This window comes from Heterodontus francisci, unplaced genomic scaffold (genome assembly GCF_036365525.1).
Source record: "Heterodontus francisci isolate sHetFra1 unplaced genomic scaffold, sHetFra1.hap1 HAP1_SCAFFOLD_1257, whole genome shotgun sequence".
Lineage (NCBI taxonomy): Eukaryota > Metazoa > Chordata > Chondrichthyes > Heterodontiformes > Heterodontidae > Heterodontus > Heterodontus francisci.
This window is the reverse complement of record NW_027142262.1, coordinates 93,076-113,600: the sequence shown is the minus strand read 5'-3', so window position 1 is coordinate 113,600 and position 20,525 is coordinate 93,076. Positions and strand designations below refer to the sequence as shown.

The window sequence follows — 20,525 nt, the reverse complement described above, 5'->3', positions numbered from 1 at the left end:
TCGCTGTCAGGTCTCCCCTCCTCCTCCCCGCTGTCCGGTCTCCCCTCCTCCTCCCCGCTGTCCGGTCTCCCCTCCTCCTCCCCGCTGTCCGGTCTCCCCTCCTCCTCCCCGCTGTCCGGTCTCCCCTCCTCCTCCCCGCTGTCCGGTCTCCCCTCCTCCCCGCTGTCCGGTCTCCCCTTCCCCCCCCCTCCCTTGCTGAAGTAGAGCAGCTTGGATTATACAAGGGGGCCGTTCTGCCCATCCATCCTGTTCCAGCTCTATGAAAGTTACTGTAACTTCTCAAGGACCCTCACAAACCTTTCTGAAGTGTGGTGACCGGAAGTGGACACAAGACTGCAGTCAGGGCAGACCGTCAGTCCGTCCGTCTCCCACCAGTGATAAAACCAGCTCATCCACAACTGCTCAGGTTCTCTTAACTCACAGCAAGTCCCTCACACCCATCACCCTCTCTGACCTCCACCTCCTCCCTATCACTGTAACCCCCTCCAGCCCCCTTCAATCCTCCCTATCTCTGTAACCCCCTCCAGCCCCCTACAACCCTCCCTATCTCTGTAACCTTCTCCAGTCCCCTACAACCCTCCCGATCTCTGTAACCTCCTCCAGTCCCCCTTCAACCCTCCTATCTCTGTAACCTCCTCCAGCCCCCTACAACCCTCCCTATCTCTGTAACCTTCTCCAGTCCCCTACAACCCTCCCTATCTCTGTAACCTCCTCCAGCCCCCTTCAACCCTCCCTATCTCTGTAACCCCCTCCAGCCCCCTACAACCCTCCCTATCTCTGTAACCTTCTCCAGTCCCCTACAACCCTCCCTATCTCTGTAACCTCCTCCAGTCCCCTTCAACCCTCCCTATCTCTGTAACCCCCTCCAGCCCCCTACAACCCTCCCTATCTCTGAAACCCCCTCCAGCCCCCTACAACCCACCCTATCTCTGTAACCTCCTCCAGTCCCCTACAACACTCCCTATCTCTCACCCCCTCCAGCCCCCTACAACCCTCCCTATCTCTGTAACCCCCTCCAGCCCCCTACAACCCTCCCTATCTCTGTAACCTCCTCCAGTCCCCTACAACCCTCCCTATCTCTGTAACCCCCTCCAGCCCCCTACAACCCTCCCTATCTCTGTAACCTCCTCCAGTCCCCTACAACCCTCCTTATCTCTGTAACCCGCTCCAGCCCTCTACAACCCTCCCTATCTCTGTAACCTCCTCCAGTCCCCTACAACCCTCCCTATCTCTCTAACCCCCTCTACCCCTACAACCCTCCCTATCTCTGTAACCCCCTCCAGTCCCCTACAACCGTCCCTATCTCTCTAACCCCCTCTACCCCTACAACCCTCCCTATCTCTGTAACCCCCTCCAGCCCTCTACAACCCTCCCTATCTCTGTAACCTCCTCCAGCCCCCTACAACCCTCCCTATCTCTGTAACCTCCTCCAGTCCCCTACAACCCTCCCTATCTCTCTAACCCCCTCTACCCCTACAACCCTCCCTATCTCTGTAACCTCCGCCAGCCCCTTGGTGAGTGGTCCGAGGGTGAGGAGGGTGGAGTGTGGGGCGAGGGTGAGGAGGGGGGAGTGGGGAGCGAGGGTGAGGAGGGGGTAGTGAGGAGTGGGAGCGAGGGTGAGGAGAGGGGAGTGAGGAGTGGGAGCGAGGGTGAGGAGAGGGGAGTGGGGAGTGGGGTGCGAAGGTGAGGATAAGGGAGAGCGGTCCGAGAGTGAGGAGGAGGGGCAGTAGTGAGCGAGGGTGAGGGGCAGGGAGAGGGGTCCGAGAGTGAGGAGGAGGGGGAGTAGGGAGCGAGGGTGAGGAGCGGGGAGAGGGGTCCGAGGGGGAGTAGGGTGCGAGGGTGAGGGGGGGGGTGGGGAGTAGGGAGCAAGGGTGAGGAGCGGGGAGAGGGGTCCGAGAGTGAGGAGGATGGGGAGTAGGGTGCGAGGGTGAGGAGCAGGGAGAAGGGTCCGAGGGTGAGGACGGGGAGGGGGGGGGAGTAGGGAGCGAGGGTGAGGAGCAGTGAGAGGGGTCCGAGGGTGAGGACGGGTGGGGGGGGGGAGTAGGGAGCGAGGGTGAGGAGCAGTGAGAGGGGTCCGAGATTGAGGAGGAGGGGGAGTAGGGAGCGAGGGTGAGGAAAGATCCTGTTTCTAACATACTTCTTTGGATCACAGGAAAGCTCCTGATCCCGGGCTTACTCCGTCAGTTCAGCACAGCCGGACAGTTAAAAAACTACAGTGAGTTTTCACTGCAATTTACCAGCTGTTTCTGTCGTGTGTGTGTGTCTGCTCTGGGTGTTAATACAGTATCTGTCGTGTGTGTGTGTCTGTTCTGGGTGTTAATACAGTATCTGTCGTGTGTGTCTGCTCTGGGTGTTAATACAGTATCTGTCGTGTGTGTGTGTCTGTTCTGGGTGTTAATACAGTATCTGTCGTGTGTGTCTGTTCTGGGTGTTAATACAGTATCTGTCGTGTGTGTCTGCTCTGGGTGTTAATACAGTATCTGTCGTGTGTGTGTGTCTGCTCTGGGTGTTAATACAGTATCTGTCGTGTGTGTCTGCTCTGGGTGTTAATACAGTATATGTCGTGTGTGTGTGTCTGTTCTGGGTGTTAATACAGTATCTGTCGTGTGTGTCTGCTCTGGGTGTTAATACAGTATCTGTCGTGTGTGTGTGTCTGTTCTGGGTGTTAATACAGTATCTGTCGTGTGTGTCTGCTCTGGGTGTTAATACAGTATCTGTCGTGTGTGTGTGTCTGTTCTGGGTGTTAATACAGTATCTGTCGTGTGTGTGTGTCTGCTCTGGGTGGTAATACAGTATCTGTCGTGTGTGTGTGTCTGCTCTGGGTGTTAATACAGTATCTGTCGTGTGTGTGTGTCTGCTCTGGGTGTTAATACAGTATCTGTCGTGTGTGTGTGTCTGCTCTGGGTGTTAATACAGTATCTGTCGTGTGTGTCTGCTCTGGGTGTTAATACAGTATCTGTCGTGTGTGTGTGTCTGCTCTGGGTGGTAATACAGTATCTGTCGTGTGTGTGTGTCTGCTCTGGGTGTTAATACAGTATCTGTCGTGTGTGTCTGCTCTGGGTGTTAATACAGTATCTGTCGTGTGTGTGTGTCTGTTCTGGGTGTTAATACAGTATCTGTCGTGTGTGTCTGTTCTGGGTGTTAATACAGTATCTGTCGTGTGCTCCTGCTCTGGGTGTTAATACAGTATCTGTCGTGTGTGTGTGTCTGTTCTGGGTGTTAATACAGTATCTGTCGTGTGTGTGTGTCTGCTCTGGGTGTTAATACAGTATCTGTCGCGTGTGTCTGTTCTGGGTGTTAATACAGTATCTGTCGTGTGTGTGTGTCTGTTCTGGGTGTTAATACAGTATCTGTCGTGTGTGTGTGTCTGTTCTGGGTGTTAATACAGTATCTGTCGTGTGCTCCTGCTCTGGGTGTTAATACAGTATCTGTCGTGTGTGTGTGTCTGTTCTGGGTGTTAATACAGTATCTGTCGTGTGTGTGTCTGCTCTGGGTGTTAATACAGTATCTGTCGTGTGTGTGTGTGTCTGTTCTGGGTGTTAATACAGTATCTGTCGTGTGTGTGTGTCTGCTCTGGGTGTTAATACAGTATCTGTCGTGTGTGTCTGCTCTGGGTGTTAATACAGTATCTGTCGTGTGTGTGTGTCTGTTCTGGGTGTTAATACAGTATCTGTCGTGTGTGTGTGTCTGCTCTGGGTGTTAATACAGTATCTGTCATGTGTGTGTGTCTGTTCTGGGTGTTAATACAGTATCTGTCGTGTGTGTGTGTCTGCTCTGGGTGTTAATACAGTATCTGTCGTGTGTGTGTGTCTGTTCTGGGTGTTAATACAGTATCTGTCGTGTGCTCCTGCTCTGGGTGTTAATACAGTATCTGTCGTGTGTGTGTGTCTGTTCTGGGTGTTAATACAGTATCTGTCGTGTGTGTGTGTCTGTTCTGGGTGTTAATACAGTATCTGTCGTGTGTGTGTGTGCTCTGGGTGTTAATACAGTATCTGTCGTGTGTGTGTGTCTGCTCTGGGTGTTAATACAGTATCTGTCGTGTGTGTGTGTCTGCTCTGGGTGTTAATACAGTATCTGTCGTGTGTGTGTGTCTGCTCTGGGTGTTAATACAGTATCTGTCGTGTGTGTGTGTTTGCTCTGGGTGTTAATACAGTATCTGTCGTGTGTGTGTGTTTGCTCTGGGTGTTAATACAGTATCTGTCGTGTGTATCTCTGCTACTCTCCATTACTCAAGTGATTGGATCTACTATTCCGGCAGAGTACGTCAATCTGAAGGAGGAACCCAAGGATTTACGAACAATCACTGACAATGCTGCACAAACTCTGTTATGGACAGAGTTATTCCGAGGTGAGAACAAACTTCACGCTATTCATAATCATCTGTGTAGGCCAGGGGCAGTGGAGAGGAAACCAGAACCTCTCGCCGACCGGGGAACCTCTCACTGTCCGCCGATCGCTCACTGACCGCCGATCACTCACTGTCCGGGGAACCGCTCACTGACCGCCGATCGCTCACTGACCGCCGATCGCTCACTGTCCGCCGATCGCTCACTGACCGCCGATCGCTCACTGACCGCCGATCACTCACTGTCCGGGGAACCTCACTGTCCGCCGATCACTCACTGACCGCCGATCACTCACTGACCGCCGATCGCTCACTGTCCGCCGATCACTCACTGTCCGCCGATCGCTCACTGTCCGCCGATCACTCACTGTCCGGGGAACCTCACTGTCCGTCGATCACTCACTGTCCGGGGAACCTCACTGACCGCCGATCGCTCACTGTCCGGGGAACCTCACTGACCGCCGATCACTCACTGTCCTTGGAACCTCACTGTCCGTCGATCGCTCACTGTCCGGGGAACCTCACTGTCCGGGGAACCTCACTGTCCGCCGATCACTCACTGTCCGTCGATCACTCACTGTCCGCCGATCGCTCACTGTCCGAGGAACCTCACAGTCCGCCGATCACTCACTGTCCGCCGATCACTCACTGTCCGAGGAACCTCACTGACCGCCGATCACTCACTGTCCGCCGATCACTCACTGTCCGAGGAACCTCACTGACCGCCGATCACTCACTGTCCGGGGAACCTCACTGTCCGGGGAACCTCACTGTCCGCCGATCACTCACTGTCCGAGGAACCTCACTGACCGCCGATCACTCACTGTCCGCCGATCACTCACTGTCCGAGGAACCTCACAGTCCGCCGATCGCTCACTGTCCGCCGATCACTCACTGTCCGGGGAACCTCACTGTCCGTCGATCACTCACTGTCCGGGGAACCTCACTGTCCGCCGATCACTCACTGTCCGAGGAACCTCACTGACCGCCGATCGCTCACTGTCCGCCGATCACTCACTGTCCGGGGAACCTCACTGTCCGTCGATCACTCACTGTCCGGGGAACCTCACTGACCGCCGATCGCTCACTGTCCGGGGAACCTCACTGACCGCCGATCACTCACTGTCCTTGGAACCTCACTGTCCGTCGATCGCTCACTGTCCGGGGAACCTCACTGTCCGCCGATCACTCACTGTCCGAGGAACCTCACTGACCGCCGATCACTCACTGTCCGCCGATCACTCACTGTCCGAAGAACCTCACAGTCCGCCGATCACTCACTGTCCGTCGATCACTCACTGTCCGCCGATCGCTCACTGACCGCCGATCACTCACTGACCGCCGATCACTCACTGTCCTTGGAACCTCACTGACCGCCGATCACTTACTGACCGCCGATCGCTCACTGTCCGCCGATCGCTCACTGACCGCCGATCGCTCACTGACCGCCGATCACTCACTGACCGCCGATCGCTCACTGTCCGCCGATCGCTCACTGACCGCCGATCACTCACTGACCGCCGATCGCTCACTGTCCGCCGATCGCTCACTGTCCGCCGATCGCTCACTGTCCGCCGATCGCTCACTGACCGCCGATCACTCACTGACCGCCGATCACTCACTGTCCGCCGATCGCTCACTGTCCGCCGATCGCTCACTGTCCGCCGATCGCTCACTGTCCGCCGATCACTCACTGTCCGGGGAACCTCACTGTCCGTCGATCGCTCACTGTCCGGGGAACCTCACAGTCCGCCGATCACTCACTGTCCGGGGAACCTCACTGTCCGCCGATCACTCACTGTCCGAAGAACCTCACTGTCCGTCGATCGCTCACTGTCCGAGGAACCTCACAGTCCGCCGATCACTCACTGACCGCCGATCGCTCACTGACCACCGATCACTCACAGTCCGCCGATCACTCACTGACCGCCGATCGCTCACTGACCACCGATCACTCACAGTCCGCCGATCACTCACTGACCGCCGATCACTCACTGACCGCCGATCGCTCACTGACCACCGATCACTCACTGTCCGAGGAACCTCACTGTCCGTCGATCGCTCACTGACCGCCGATCACTCACTGTCCGTCGATCGCTCACTGTCCGGGGAACCTCACTGTCCGTCGATCGCTCACTGTCCGTCGATCGCTCACTGTCCGGGGAACCTCACTGTCCGTCGATCGCTCACTGACCGCCGATCACTCACTGTCCGTCGATCGCTCACTGTCCGGGGAACCTCACTGTCCGTCGATCGCTCACTGTCCGCCGATCACTCACTGTCCGGGGAACCTCACTGTCCGAGGAACCTCACTGACCGCCGATCACTCACTGACCGTCGATCGCTCACTGACCGCCGATCACTCACTGTCCGTCGATCGCTCACTGTCCGGGGAACCTCACTGTCCGTCGATCGCTCACTGTCCGTCGATCGCTCACTGTCCGGGGAACCTCACTGTCCGTCGATCGCTCACTGACCGCCGATCACTCACTGTCCGTCGATCGCTCACTGTCCGTCGATCGCTCACTGTCCGTCGATCGCTCACTGTCCGCCGATCACTCACTGTCCGGGGAACCTCACTGTCCGAGGAACCTCACTGACCGCCGATCGCTCACTGACCACCGATCGCTCACTGACCGCCGATCGCTCACTGACCGCCGATCACTCACTGTCCGTCGATCGCTCACTGACCGCCGATCGCTCACTGACCGCCGATCACTCACTGACCGCCGATCACTCACTGTCCGAGGAACCTCACTGTCCGCCGATCGCTCACTGACCGCCGATCGCTCACTGACCGCCGATCACTCACTGACCGCCGATCACTCACTGTCCGAAGAACCTCACAGTCCGCCGATCACTCACTGTCCGCCGATCACTCACTGTCCGCCGATCACTCACTGACCACCGATCGCTCACTGACCGCCGATCACTCACTGACCGCCGATCACTCACTGTCCGAGGAACCTCACTGACCGCCGATCGCTCACTGACCACCGATCGCTCGCTGACCGCCGATCACTGTGTCCGCGGTAACATCAGTAACTCTCCTTTTCGTTTGCAGGGCTCGCTATGACATTGAGCTACTTGTTTCGGGAACCAGCCACCCTGAACTACCCGTTTGAGAAGGGGCCGCTGAGTCCTCGGTTCCGAGGCGAGCACGCTTTGCGAAGATATCCTTCGGGCGAGGAACGTTGTATTGCTTGTAAACTGTGTGAGGCTGTCTGTCCTGCTCAGGTATGTATGGAGAGCGGGTGATGGTGTCCAGCGGGCGGGCGAGGGTGTGAAGCGGGCGGGGCCAGCGGGTGGGCGAGGGTGGGAGCGGGTGGGGCCAGGGGGCGGGCGAGGGTGTGAAGCGGGCGGGGCCAGCGGGTGGGCGAGGGTGGGAGCGGGTGGGGCCAGGGGGCGGGCGAGGGTGTGAAGCGGGCGGGGCCAGCGGGCGGGCGAGGGTGTGAAGCGGGCGGGGCCAGGAGGCGGGTGGGGACAGGGGGTGGGCAAGGGTGTGGAGCGGGCGGGGCCAAGGGGCGGGCAAGGGTGTGGAGCGGGCGGGGCCTGGGGGCTGGCGAGGGTGTGGAGCGGGCGCGGCCATGGGGGCGGGCCGGGGTGTGGAGCGGGGCGGTGAGGGTGGCTTCATCACCGTTAAATTGACCCTGATTAACACTTTCTTTGCGCTCTCTCTCTCTCGGCCCCCTCTCTCTCTCTCTCGCGCTCTGCCCCCTCTCTCTCTCTCTCGCGCTCTGCCCCCTCTCTCTCTCTCTCTCGCTCTGCCCCCTCTCTCTCTCGCTCTGCCCCCTCTCTCTCTCTCTCTCGCTCTGCCCCCTCTCTCTCTCTCGCTCTGCCCCCTCTCTCTCTCTGCCCCCTCTCTCTCTCTGCCCCCTCTCTCGCTCTGCCCCCTCTCTCTCTCTCGCTCTGCCCCCTCTCTCTCTCTCTCGCGCTCTGCCCCCTCTCTCTCTCTCTCTCGCGCTCTGCCCCCTCTCTCTCTCTCTCGCTCTGCCCCCTCTCTCTCTCTGCCCCCTCTCTCGCTCTGCCCCCTCTCTCGCTCTGCCCCCTCTCTCTCTCTCTCTCCTCTCTCTCTCTCTCTCTCGCTCTGCCCCCTCTCTCTCTCTCTCTCGCTCTGCCCCCTCTCTCTCTCTCTCTCGCTCTGCCCCCTCTCTCTCTCTCTCTCGCTCTGCCCCCTCTCTCTCTCTCTCTCTCACTCTGCCCCCTCTCTCTCTCTCTCTCGCTCTGCCCCCTCTCTCTCTCTCTCTCGCTCTGCCCCCTCTCTCTCTCTCTCTCGCTCTGCCCTCTCTCTCGCTCCGCCCCCTCTCTCTCTCGCTCTGCCCCCTCTCTCGCTCCGCCCCCTCTCTCTCTCGCTCTGCCCCCTCTCTCGCTCCGCCCCCTCTCTCTCTCTCTCTCTCGCTCGCTCCGCCCCCTCTCTCTCTCTCTCTCTCGCTCTGCCCCCTCTCTCTCTCTCTCGCTCTTCCCCCTCTCTCTCTCTCGCTCTGCCCCCTCTCTCTCTCTCGCTCTGCCCCCTCTCTCTCTCTCGCTCTGCCCCCTCTCTCTCTCTCGCTCTGCCCCCCCCTTTTTCAGGCGATCACAATTGAGGCTGAGACGAGGGCCGATGGGAGTCGCAGAACAACGAGATATGACATCGATATGACTAAGTGCATTTACTGTGGCTTCTGTCAGGAGGCTTGTCCTGTGGATGCCATTGTGGAGGTATGTACAAGACCGGGACGTGGGCTGTGTGTGTCTCAGTGTCTCTGTATACAGTGGATGACATTGTGGAGGTATGTACAAGACCGGGACGTGGGCTGTGTGTGTCTCAGTGTCTCTGTATACAGTGGATGACATTGTGGAGGTGTGTACAAGACCGGGACGTGGGCTGTGTGTGTCTCAGTGTCTCTGTATACAGTGGATGACATTGTGGAGGTGTGTACAAGACCGGGAAGTGGGCTGTGTGTGTCTCAGTGTCTCTGTATACAGTGGATGACATTGTGGAGGTGTGTACAAGACCGGGACGTGGGCTGTGTGTGTCTCAGTGTCTCTGTATACAGTGGATGACATTGTGGAGGTGTGTACAAGACCGGGACGTGGGCTGTGTGTGTCTCAGTGTCTCTGTATACAGTGGATGACATTGTGGAGGTGTGTACAAGACCGGGACGTGGGCTGTGTGTGTCTCAGTGTCTCTGTATACAGTGGATGAATTGTGGAGGTGTGTACAAGACCGGGAAGTGGGCTGTGTGTGTCTCAGTGTCTCTGTATACAGTGGATGACATTGTGGAGGTGTGTACAAGACCGGGACGTGGGCTGTGTGTGTCTCAGTGTCTCTGTATACAGTGGATGACATTGTGGAGGTGTGTACAAGACCGGGACGTGGGCTGTGTGTGTCTCAGTGTCTCTGTATACAGTGGATGACATTGTGGAGGTGTGTACAAGACCGGGACGTGGGCTGTGTGTGTCTCAGTGTCTCTGTATACAGTGGATGACATTGTGGAGGTGTGTACAAGACCGGGACGTGGGCTGTGTGTGTCTCAGTGTCTCTGTATACAGTGGATGACATTGTGGAGGTGTGTACAAGACCGGGACGTGGGCTGTGTGTGTCTCAGTGTCTCTGTATACAGTGGATGACATTGTGGAGGTGTGCACAAGACCGGGACGTGGGCTGCGTGTGTCTCAGTGTCTCTGTATACAGTGGATGACATTGTGGAGGTGTGTACAAGACCGGGACGTGGGCTGTGTGTATCTCAGTGTCTCTGTATACAGTGGATGACATTGTGGAGGTATGTACAAGACCGGGACGTGGGCTGCGTGTGTCTCAGTGTCTCTGTATACAGTGGATGACATTGTGGAGGTGTGTACAAGACCGGGAGGTGGGCTGTGTGTGTCTCAGTGTCTCTGTATACAGTGGATGACATTGTGGAGGTATGTACAAGACCGGGACATGGGCTGTGTGTGTCTCAGTGTCTCTGTATACAGTGGATGACATTGTGGAGGTGTGTACAAGACCGGGACGTGGGCTGTGTGTGTCTCAGTGTCTCTATATACAGTGGATGACATTGTGGAGGTGTGTACAAGACCGGGACGTGGGCTGTGTGTGTCTCAGTGTCTCTGTATACAGTGGATGCCATTGTGGAGGTATGTACAAGACCGGGACGTGGGCTGTGTGTGTCTCAGTGTCTCTGTATACAGTGGATGACATTGTGGAGGTGTGTACAAGACCGGGACGTGGGCTGTGTGTGTCTCAGTGTCTCTGTATACAGTGGATGACATTGTGGATGTGTGTACAAGACCGGGAGGTGGGCTGTGTGTGTCTCAGTGTCTCTGTATACAGTGGATGACATTGTGGAGGTGTGTACAAGACCGGGACATGGGCTTTGTGTGTCTCAGTATCTCTGTATACAGTGGATGCCATTCTGGAGGTATGTACAAGACCGGGACGTGGGCTGTGTGTGTCTCAGTGTCTCTGTATACAGTGGATGACATTGTGGAGGTGTGTACAAGACCGGGACGTGGGCTGTGTGTGTCTCAGTGTCTCTGTATACAGTGGATGACATTGTGGAGGTGTGTACAAGACCGGGACGTGGGCTGTGTGTATCTCAGTGTCTCTGTATACAGTGGATGACATTGTGGAGGTGTGTACAAGACCGGGACATGGGCTGTGTGTGTCTCAGTGTCTCTGTATACAGTGGATGCCATTGTGGAGGTATGTACAAGACCGGGAGGTGGGCTGTGTGTGTCTCAGTGTCTCTGTATACAGTGGATGACATTGTGGAGGTGTGTACAAGACCGGGAGGTGGGCTGTGTGTGTCTCAGTGTCTCTGTATACAGTGGATGACATTGTGGAGGTATGTACAAGACCGGGACATGGGCTGTGTGTGTCTCAGTGTCTCTGTATACAGTGGATGACATTGTGGAGGTGTGTACAAGACCGGGACGTGGGCTGTGTGTGTCTCAGTGTCTCTGTATACAGTGGATGACATTGTGGAGGTGTGTACAAGACCGGGACGTGGGCTGTGTGTGTCTCAGTGTCTCTGTATACAGTGGATGCCATTGTGGAGGTATGTACAAGACCGGGACGTGGGCTGTATGTGTCTCAGTGTCTCTGTATACAGTGGATGACATTGTGGAGGTGTGTACAAGACCGGGAGGTGGGCTGTGTGTGTCTCAGTGTCTCTGTATACAGTGGATGACATTGTGGAGGTGTGTACAAGACCGGGACGTGGGCTGTGTGTGTCTCAGTGTCTCTGTATACAGTGGATGACATTGTGGAGGTGTGTACAAGACCGGGACGTGGGCTGTGTGTGTCTCAGTGTCTCTGTATACAGTGGATGACATTGTGGAGGTGTGTCCAAGACCGGGACGTGGGCTGTGTGTGTCTCAGTGTCTCTGTATACAGTGGATGACATTGTGGAGGTGTGTACAAGACCGGGACATGGGCTTTGTGTGTCTCAGTGTCTCTGTATACAGTGGATGCCATTCTGGAGGTATGTACAAGACCGGGACATGGGCTGTGTGTGTCTCAGTGTCTCTGTATACAGTGGATGACATTATGGAGGTGTGTACAAGACCGGGACGTGGGCTGTGTGTGTCTCAGTGTCTCTGTATACAGTGGATGACATTGTGGAGGTGTGTACAAGACCGGGAGGTGGGCTGTGTGTGTCTCAGTGTCTCTGTACACAGTGGATGACATTGTGGAGGTATGTACAAGACCGGGACATGGGCTGTGTGTGTCTCAGTGTCTCTGTATACAGTGGATGACATTGTGGAGGTGTGTACAAGACCGGGACGTGGGCTGTGTGTGTCTCAGTGTCTCTGTATACAGTGGATGACATTGTGGAGGTGTGTACAAGACCGGGACGTGGGCTGTGTGTGTCTCAGTGTCTCTGTATACAGTGGATGACATTGTGGAGGTGTGTACAAGACCGGGACGTGGGCTGTGTGTGTCTCAGTGTCTCTGTATACAGTGGATGACATTGTGGAGGTGTGTACAAGACCGGGACGTGGGCTGTGTGTGTCTCAGTGTCTCTGTATACAGTGGATGACATTGTGGAGGTGTGTACAAGACCGGGAGGTGGGCTGTGTGTGTCTCAGTGTCTCTGTTTACAGTGGATGACATTGTGGAGGTGTGTACAAGACCGGGACGTGTGCTGTGTGTGTCTCAGTGTTTCTGTATACAGTGGATGACATTGTGGAGGTGTGTACAAGACCGGGACGTGGGCTGTGTGTGTCTCAGTGTCTCTGTATACAGTGGATGACATTGTGGAGGTGTGTACAAGACCGGGAAGTGGGCTGTGTGTGTCTCAGTGTCTCTGTATACAGTGGATGACATTGTGGAGGTATGTACAAGACCGGGATGTGGGCTGTGTGTGTCTCAGTGTCTCTGTATACAGTGGATGACATTGTGGAGGTGTGTACAAGACCGGGACGTGGGCTGTGTGTATCTCAGTGTCTCTGTATACAGTGGATGACATTGTGGAGGTGTGTACAAGACCGGGACGTGGGCTGTGTGTGTCTCAGTGTCTCTGTATACAGTGGATGACATTGTGGAGGTGTGTACAAGACCGGGAGGTGGGCTGTGTGTGTCTCAGTGTCTCTGTATACAGTGGATGACATTGTGGAGGTGTGTACAAGACCGGGACGTGGGCTGTGTGTGTCTCAGTGTCTCTGTATACAGTGGATGACATTGTGGAGGTGTGTACAAGACCGGGACGTGGGCTGTGTGTGTCTCAGTGTCTCTGTATACAGTGGATGACATTGTGGAGGTATGTACAAGACCGGGACGTGGGCTGTGTGTGTCTCAGTGTCTCTGTATACAGTGGATGACATTGTGGAGGTGTGTACAAGACCGGGAGGTGGGCTGTGTGTGTCTCAGTGTCTCTGTATACAGTGGATGACATTGTGGAGGTGTGTACAAGACCGGGACGTGGGCTGTGTGTGTCTCAGTGTCTCTGTATACAGTGGATGACATTGTGGAGGTATGTACAAGACCGGGACGTGGGCTGTGTGTGTCTCAGTGTCTCTGTTTACAGTGGATGACATTGTGGAGGTGTGTACAAGACCGGGAGGTGGGCTGTGTGTGTCTCAGTGTCTCTGTATACAGTGGATGACATTGTGGAGGTGTGTACAAGACCGGGACGTGGGCTGTGTGTGTCTCAGTGTCTCTGTATACAGTGGATGACATTGTGGAGGTGTGTACAAGACCGGGACGTGGGCTGTGTGTGTCTCAGTGTCTCTGTATACAGTGGATGACATTGTGGAGGTATGTACAAGACCGGGACGTGGGCTGTGTGTGTCTCAGTGTCTCTGTATACAGTGGATGACATTGTGGAGGTGTGTACAAGACCGGGAGGTGGGCTGTGTGTGTCTCAGTGTCTCTGTATACAGTGGATGACATTGTGGAGGTGTGTACAAGACCGGGACGTGGGCTGTGTGTGTCTCAGTGTCTCTGTATACAGTGGATGACATTGTGGAGGTATGTACAAGACCGGGACGTGGGCTGTGTGTGTCTCAGTGTCTCTGTATACAGTGGATGACGTTGTGGAGGTATGTACAAGACCGGGAGGTGGGCTGTGTGTGTCTCAGTGTCTCTGTATACAGTGGATGACATTGTGGAGGTGTGTACAAGACCGGGACGTGGGCTGTGTGTGTCTCAGTGTCTCTGTATACAGTGGATGACGTTGTGGAGGTATGTACAAGACCGGGAGGTGGGCTGTGTGTGTCTCAGTGTCTCTGTATACAGTGGATGACATTGTGGAGGTGTGTACAAGACCGGGACGTGGGCTGTGTGTGTCTCAGTGTCTCTGTATACAGTGGATGACATTGTGGAGGTGTGTACAAGACCGGGACGTGGGCTGTGTGTGTCTCAGTGTCTCTGTATACAGTGGATGACATTGTGGAGGTGTGTACAAGACCGGGACGTGGGCTGTGTGTGTCTCAGTGTCTCTGTATACAGTGGATGACATTGTGGAGGTGTGTACAAGACCGGGACGTGGGCTGTGTGTGTCTCAGTGTCTCTGTATACAGTGGATGACATTGTGGAGGTGTGTACAAGACCGGGACGTGGGCTGTGTGTGTCTCAGTGTCTCTGTATACAGTGGATGACGTTGTGGAGGTATGTACAAGACCGGGAGGTGGGCTGTGTGTGTCTCAGTGTCTCTGTATACAGTGGATGACATTGTGGAGGTGTGTACAAGACCGGGACGTGGGCTGTGTGTGTCTCAGTGTCTCTGTATACAGTGGATGACATTGTGGAGGTGTGTACAAGACCGGGACGTGGGCTGTGTGTGTCTCAGTGTCTCTGTATACAGTGGATGACATTGTGGAGGTGTGTACAAGACCGGGACGTGGGCTGTGTGTGTCTCAGTGTCTCTGTATACAGTGGATGACATTGTGGAGGTGTGTACAAGACCGGGACGTGGGCTGTGTGTGTCTCAGTGTCTCTGTATACAGTGGATGACGTTGTGGAGGTATGTACAAGACCGGGAGGTGGGCTGTGTGTGTCTCAGTGTCTCTGTATACAGTGGATGACATTGTGGAGGTGTGTACAAGACCGGGACGTGGGCTGTGTGTGTCTCAGTGTCTCTGTATACAGTGGATGACATTGTGGAGGTGTGTACAAGACCGGGACGTGGGCTGTGTGTGTCTCAGTGTCTCTGTATACAGTGGATGACATTGTGGAGGTGTGTACAAGACCGGGACGTGGGCTGTGTGTGTCCCACTGCTGAATCTGCATCCACCACACTCTGGTAGTTCATTCCGGATCCGAACCATTCCCAAAGTGAAAAGGTTTTCCGTTGTGTCGTCATTGGTAAAACAGCCAATCGCAATTCATGTCCTCTGCTTCTCGATCCTCCCACCAATGCGAACAGTTTCCCCCGATGTATTCTGTTCAGACACCTCATGATTTTGAACAATACTTTCTGTTTCCTTTCTCTCAGCCGTTTGCTGCTGTCCGTTTTATTCCATGCACTTCGACTTTGCTGACAAGTCTGTCATGTGGAACTTTATCAAATGCCTTTTGGAAGTCCATTTCGACCACATCAACCACATGACCCTCATCATCCCTCTCTGTTACCACATTGAAAAACTCCATTAAATTAGTTAAACACAATGTGCCTTTAACAAATAAAAACAAAATACTGCGGATGCTGGAAATCTGAAATAAAAACAAGAAATGCTGGAACCACTCAGCAGGTCTGGCAGCATCTGTGGAAAGAGAAGTAGAGTTAACGTTTCGGGTCAGTGACCCTTCTTCGGAACTGACAAATATTAGAAAAGTCACAGGTTATGAGCAAGTGAGGTGGGGGTGGGGCAAGAGATAACAAAGGAGAAGGTGCAGATTGGACCAGGCCACATAGCTGACCAAAAGGTCACGGAGCAAAGGCAAACAATATGTTAATGGTGTGTTGAAAGACAAAGCATTAGTACAGATTAGGTGTGAATACACTGAATGTTGAACAGCAGCAAGTGCAAACCTGAAAAAAAAAACAGTGGGTAAGCAAACTGAACAAACTAAGATGAAATGAAAAAAATGCAAAAAAAAAAGATTGTAAAAAAGAATGTAAAAAAAAAGGAAGAAAAAAATAACTAAAAATGAAAGTAAAATGGGGGCTGTCATGCTCTGAAATTATTGAACTCAATGTTCAGTCCGGCAGGCTGTAGTGTGCCTAATCGGTAGATGAGGTGCTGTTCCTCGAGCTTGCGTTGATGTTCACTGGAACACTGCAGCAACCCCAGGACAAAGAACAAAGAAAATTACAGCACAGGAACAGGCCCTTCGGCCCTCCAAGCCTGCGCCGATCCAGATTCTCTGTCTAAACATGTTGCCTATTTTCTAAGGGTCTGTATCTCTTTACTTCCTGCCCATTCATGTATCTGTCTAGATACATCTTAAAAGACGCTATCGTGCCCGCGTCTACCACCTCCGCTGGCAACGCGTTCCAGGCACCCACCACCCTCTGCGTAAAGAACTTTCCACGCATATCCCCCCTAAACTTTTCCCCTTTCACTGTGAACTCGTGTCCCCTAGTAATTGAATCCCCCACTCTGGGAAAAAGCTTCTTGCTATCCACCCTGTCTATACCTCTCATGATTTTGTACACCTCAATCAGGTCCCCCCTCAACCTCCGTCTTTCTAATGAAAATAATCCTAATCTACTCAACCTCTCTTCATAGCTGGCGCCCTCCATACCAGGCAACATCCTGGTGAATCTCCTCTGCACCCTCTCCAAAGCATCCACATCCCTTTGGTAATGTGGCAACCAGAACTGCACGCAGTATTCCAAATGTGGCCGAACCAAAGTCCTATACAACTGTAACATGACCTGCCAACTCTTGTACTCAATACCCTGTCCGATGAAGGCAAGCATGCCGTATGCCTTCTTGACCACTCTATTGACCTGCGTTGCCACCTTCAGGGAACAATGGACCTGAACACCCAAATCTCTCTGTACATCAATTTTCCCCAGGACTTTTCCATTTACTGTATAGTTCACTCTGAATTGGATCTTCCAAAATGCATCACCTCGCTTTTGCCCTGATTGAACTCCATCTGCCATTTCTCTGCCCAACTCTCCAATCTATCTATATTCTGCTGTATTCTCTGACAGTCCCCTTCACTATCTGCTACTCCACCAATCTTAGTGTCGTCTGCAAACTTGCTAATCAGACCACCTATACTTTCCTCCAAATCATTTATGTATATCACAAACAACAGTGGTCCCAGCACGGATCCCTGTGGAACACCACTGGTCACACGTCTCCATTTTGAGAAACTCCCTTCCACTGCTACTCTCTGTCTCCTGTTGCCCAGCCAGTTCTTTATCCATCTAGCTAGTACACCTTGGACCCCATGCGCCTTCACTTTCTCCATCAGCCTACCATGGGGAACCTTATCAAACGCCTTACTGAAGTCCATGTATATGACATCTACAGCCCTTCCCTCATCAATCAACTTTGTCACTTCCTCAAAGAATTCTATTAAGTTGGTAAGACATGACCTTCCCTTCACAAAACCATGTTGCCTATCACTGATAAGCCCATTTTCTTCCAAATGGGAATAGATCCTATCCCTCAGTATCTTCTCCAGCAGCTTCCCTACCACTGACGTCAGGCTCACCGGTCTATAATTACCTGGATTATCCCTGCTACCCTTCTTAAACAAGGGGACAACATTAGCAATTCTCCAGTCCTCCGGGACCTCTCCCGTGTTTAAGGATGCTGCAAAGATATCTGTTAAGGCCCCAGCTATTTCCTCTCTCGCTTCCCATCCGGACCTGGGGACTTGTCCACCTTAATGCCTTTTAGAATACCCAACACTTCCTCCCTCCTTATGTTGACTTGACCTAGAGTAATCAAACATCTGTCCCTAACCTCAACATCCGTCATGTCCCTCTCCTCGGTGAATACCGATGCAAAGTACTCGTTTAGAATCTCACCCATTTTCTCTGACTCCACGCATAACTTTCCTCCTTTGTCCTTGAGTGGGCCAATCCTTTCTCTAGTTACCCTCTTGCTCCTTATATATGAATAAAAGGCTTTGGGATTTTCCTTAACCCTGTTTGCTAAAGATATTTCATGACCCCTTTTAGCCCTCTTAATTCCTCGTTTCAGATTGGTCCTACATTCCCGATATTCTTTCAAAGCTTCGTCTTTCTTCAGCCTCCTAGATCTTATGTATGCTCCCTTTTTCCTCTTAGCTAGTCTCACAATTTCACCTGTCATCCATGGTTCCCTAATCTTGCCATTTCTATCCCTCATTTTAATTTTTTTTTAATTTTAGAGATACAGCACTGAAACAGGCCCTTCGGCCCACCGAGTCTGTGCCGACCAACAACCACCCATTTATACTAACCCTACAGTAATCCCATATTCCCTACCACCTATCTACACTGGGGGCAATTTATAATGGCCAATTTACCTATCACTTGCAAGTCTTTGGCTGTGGGAGGAAACCGGAGCACCCGGCGAAAACCCACGCGGTCACAGGGAGAACTTGCAAACTCCACACAGGCAGTACCCAGAATTGAACCCGGGTCCCTGGAGCTGTGAGGCTGCAGTGCTAACCACTGCACCACTGTGCCGCACAGGAACATGTCTCTCCTGCACGCTAATCAACCTCTCTTTAAAAGCCTCCCACATATTACATGTGGATTTACCTTCAAACAGCTGCTCCCAATCTACATTCCCCAGCTCCTGCCGAATTTTGGTATAGTTGGCCTTCCCCCAATTTAGCACTCTTCCTTTAGGACCACTCTTGTCTTTGTCCATGATTATTTTAAAGCTTACGGAATTGTGATCACTATTCCCAAAGTAGTCCCCTACTAAAACTTCAACCACCTGGCCAGGCTTATTCCCTAACACCAGGTCCAGTATGGCCCCTTCCCGAGTTGGACTATTTTCATACTGCTCTAGAAAACCCTCCTGGATGCTCCTTACAAATTCTGCTCCATCTGGACCTCTAACACTAAGTGAATCCCAGTCAATGTTGGGAAAATTAAAATCTCCTATCACCACCACCCTGTTGCTCCTACATCTTTCCATAATCTGTTTACATATTTGAGATGTGAGCATGAGAGCAGGGGGGAGTGTTGAAATGGCAAGCAACCGGAAGCTCAGGGTCCTGCTTGCGGACTGAGCGGAGATGTTCCGCAAAGCAGTCACCCAGTCTGCGCTTGGTCTCCCCAATGTAGAGGAGACCACACTGTGAGCAGCGAATACAGTATACTACATTGAAAGAAGTACAAGTAAATCGCTGCTTCACCTGAAAGGAGTGTTTGGGGCCTGGGATAGTGTGGAGAGAGGAGGTAAATGGGCAGGCATTACACCTCCTGCGATTGCAGGGGAAGGTGCCATGGAACGGGGACGAGGTGGTGGGGGTAATGGAGGAGTGGACCAGGGTGTCGCGGAGGGAACGATCTCTTCGGAATGCTGATAGGGGAAGGGAGGGGAAGATGCGACTGGTAGTGGCATCACGCTGGAGGTGGCGGAAATGGCGGAGGATGATCCTTTGGATATGGAGGCTGGTGGGGTGAAAAGTGAGGAGAAGAGGAACCCCGTCACGGTTCTGGGAGGGAGGGGAAGGGGTGAGAGTAGAGGTGCGGGGAATGGGCCGGACATGGTTGAGGAAAAAGGAGGTCATATCAGAAGCACCATCATGGAAGGTAGCATCATCAGAGCAGATTATACCTTTAACAAATCCATGCTGCTTTACTTAATGAACCCACATTTGTACAAGTGACTGTTAACTTTGTCCCCCCTTTCACGCTTTGTTTTGACAGGGCCCTAACTTTGAGTTCTCCACTGCAACACACGAGGAATTGCTGTACAACAAGGAGAAGCTTCTGAACAATGGGGACAAGTGGGAAGCGGAGATCGGAGCCAACATTCAGGCTGACTACCTGTACCGCTGAGTGTGTAACAGGCAGACGATGCTGCCGACATCTCACTCGTCGGACGCCTGGGAATAAATCTAACTTTTCAAACCAGCCGGCCATGCTTTTCTTTCAACGTTGCTCGGGCAGCCCTGTCCCAGGCAGTGGGATTTGTGCATGAGCTTGGGAGCTGATCTATTCGGCAACTAGGAGCTAGGGTGGAAGCTTAGAGCGAGAACAACCAGAGTTGTTATCTCTGGGTTGTTGCCTGTGCCACGTGCGAGCGAAGAGAGGAATAGGGAGAGAGAGGAGTTGAACACGTGGCTGCAGGGATGGTGTAGGAGGGAGGGTTTTGGTTTCCTGGATAATTGGGGCTCTTTCTGGGGTAGGTGGGACCTCTACAAACAGGATGGTCTTCACCTGAACCAGAGGGGTACCAATATCCTGGGGGGGAGATTTGTTAGTGCTCTTCGGGGGGGTTTAAACTAAATCAGCAGGGGAATGGGAACTTAAATTGTAGTTCCAGTGTACAGGATGTTGAGAGTAGTGAGGTCAGGGATAAGGTTACAGGGATGCAAGAGGGCACTGGCAAGCAAGAACTTGGTTTAAAGTGTGTCTACTTCAACGCCAGGAGCATCCGGAATAAGGTGGGTGAGCTTGCAGCATGGGTTGGTACCTGGGATCCTGATGTTGTGGCCATTTCAGAGACATGGGTAGAGCAGGGGCAGGAATGGATGTTGCAGGTTCCGGGATTTAGATGTTTCAGTAAGAACAGAGAAGAGGGTAAAAGAGGGGGGGGTGTGGCATTGTCAATCAAGGAGAGTATT

The 20,525-nt window shown here is 53.3% G+C and overlaps 2 protein-coding genes across 2 annotated transcripts; one reads left to right on the top strand and one right to left on the bottom strand.

Annotated features, from left to right (window-relative positions):
• Positions 1 to 2,100: 2,100 nt before the first annotated feature.
• Positions 2,101 to 19,812, top strand: LOC137366869 (NADH-ubiquinone oxidoreductase subunit 8-like; the record flags this gene model as incomplete). Its single annotated transcript, XM_068028442.1, has 5 exons — positions 2,101 to 2,215; positions 4,259 to 4,348; positions 7,410 to 7,582; positions 8,915 to 9,043; positions 19,606 to 19,812. Coding segments are annotated over 5 exons (639 nt in total), but the record flags the coding sequence as incomplete, so codon positions are not given.
• On the bottom strand, positions 8,000 to 8,479 carry LOC137366868 (octapeptide-repeat protein T2-like; the record flags this gene model as incomplete). Its single annotated transcript, XM_068028441.1, has 1 exon — positions 8,000 to 8,479. A coding segment is annotated over one exon (480 nt), but the record flags the coding sequence as incomplete, so codon positions are not given.
• Positions 19,813 to 20,525: the final 713 nt, after the last annotated feature.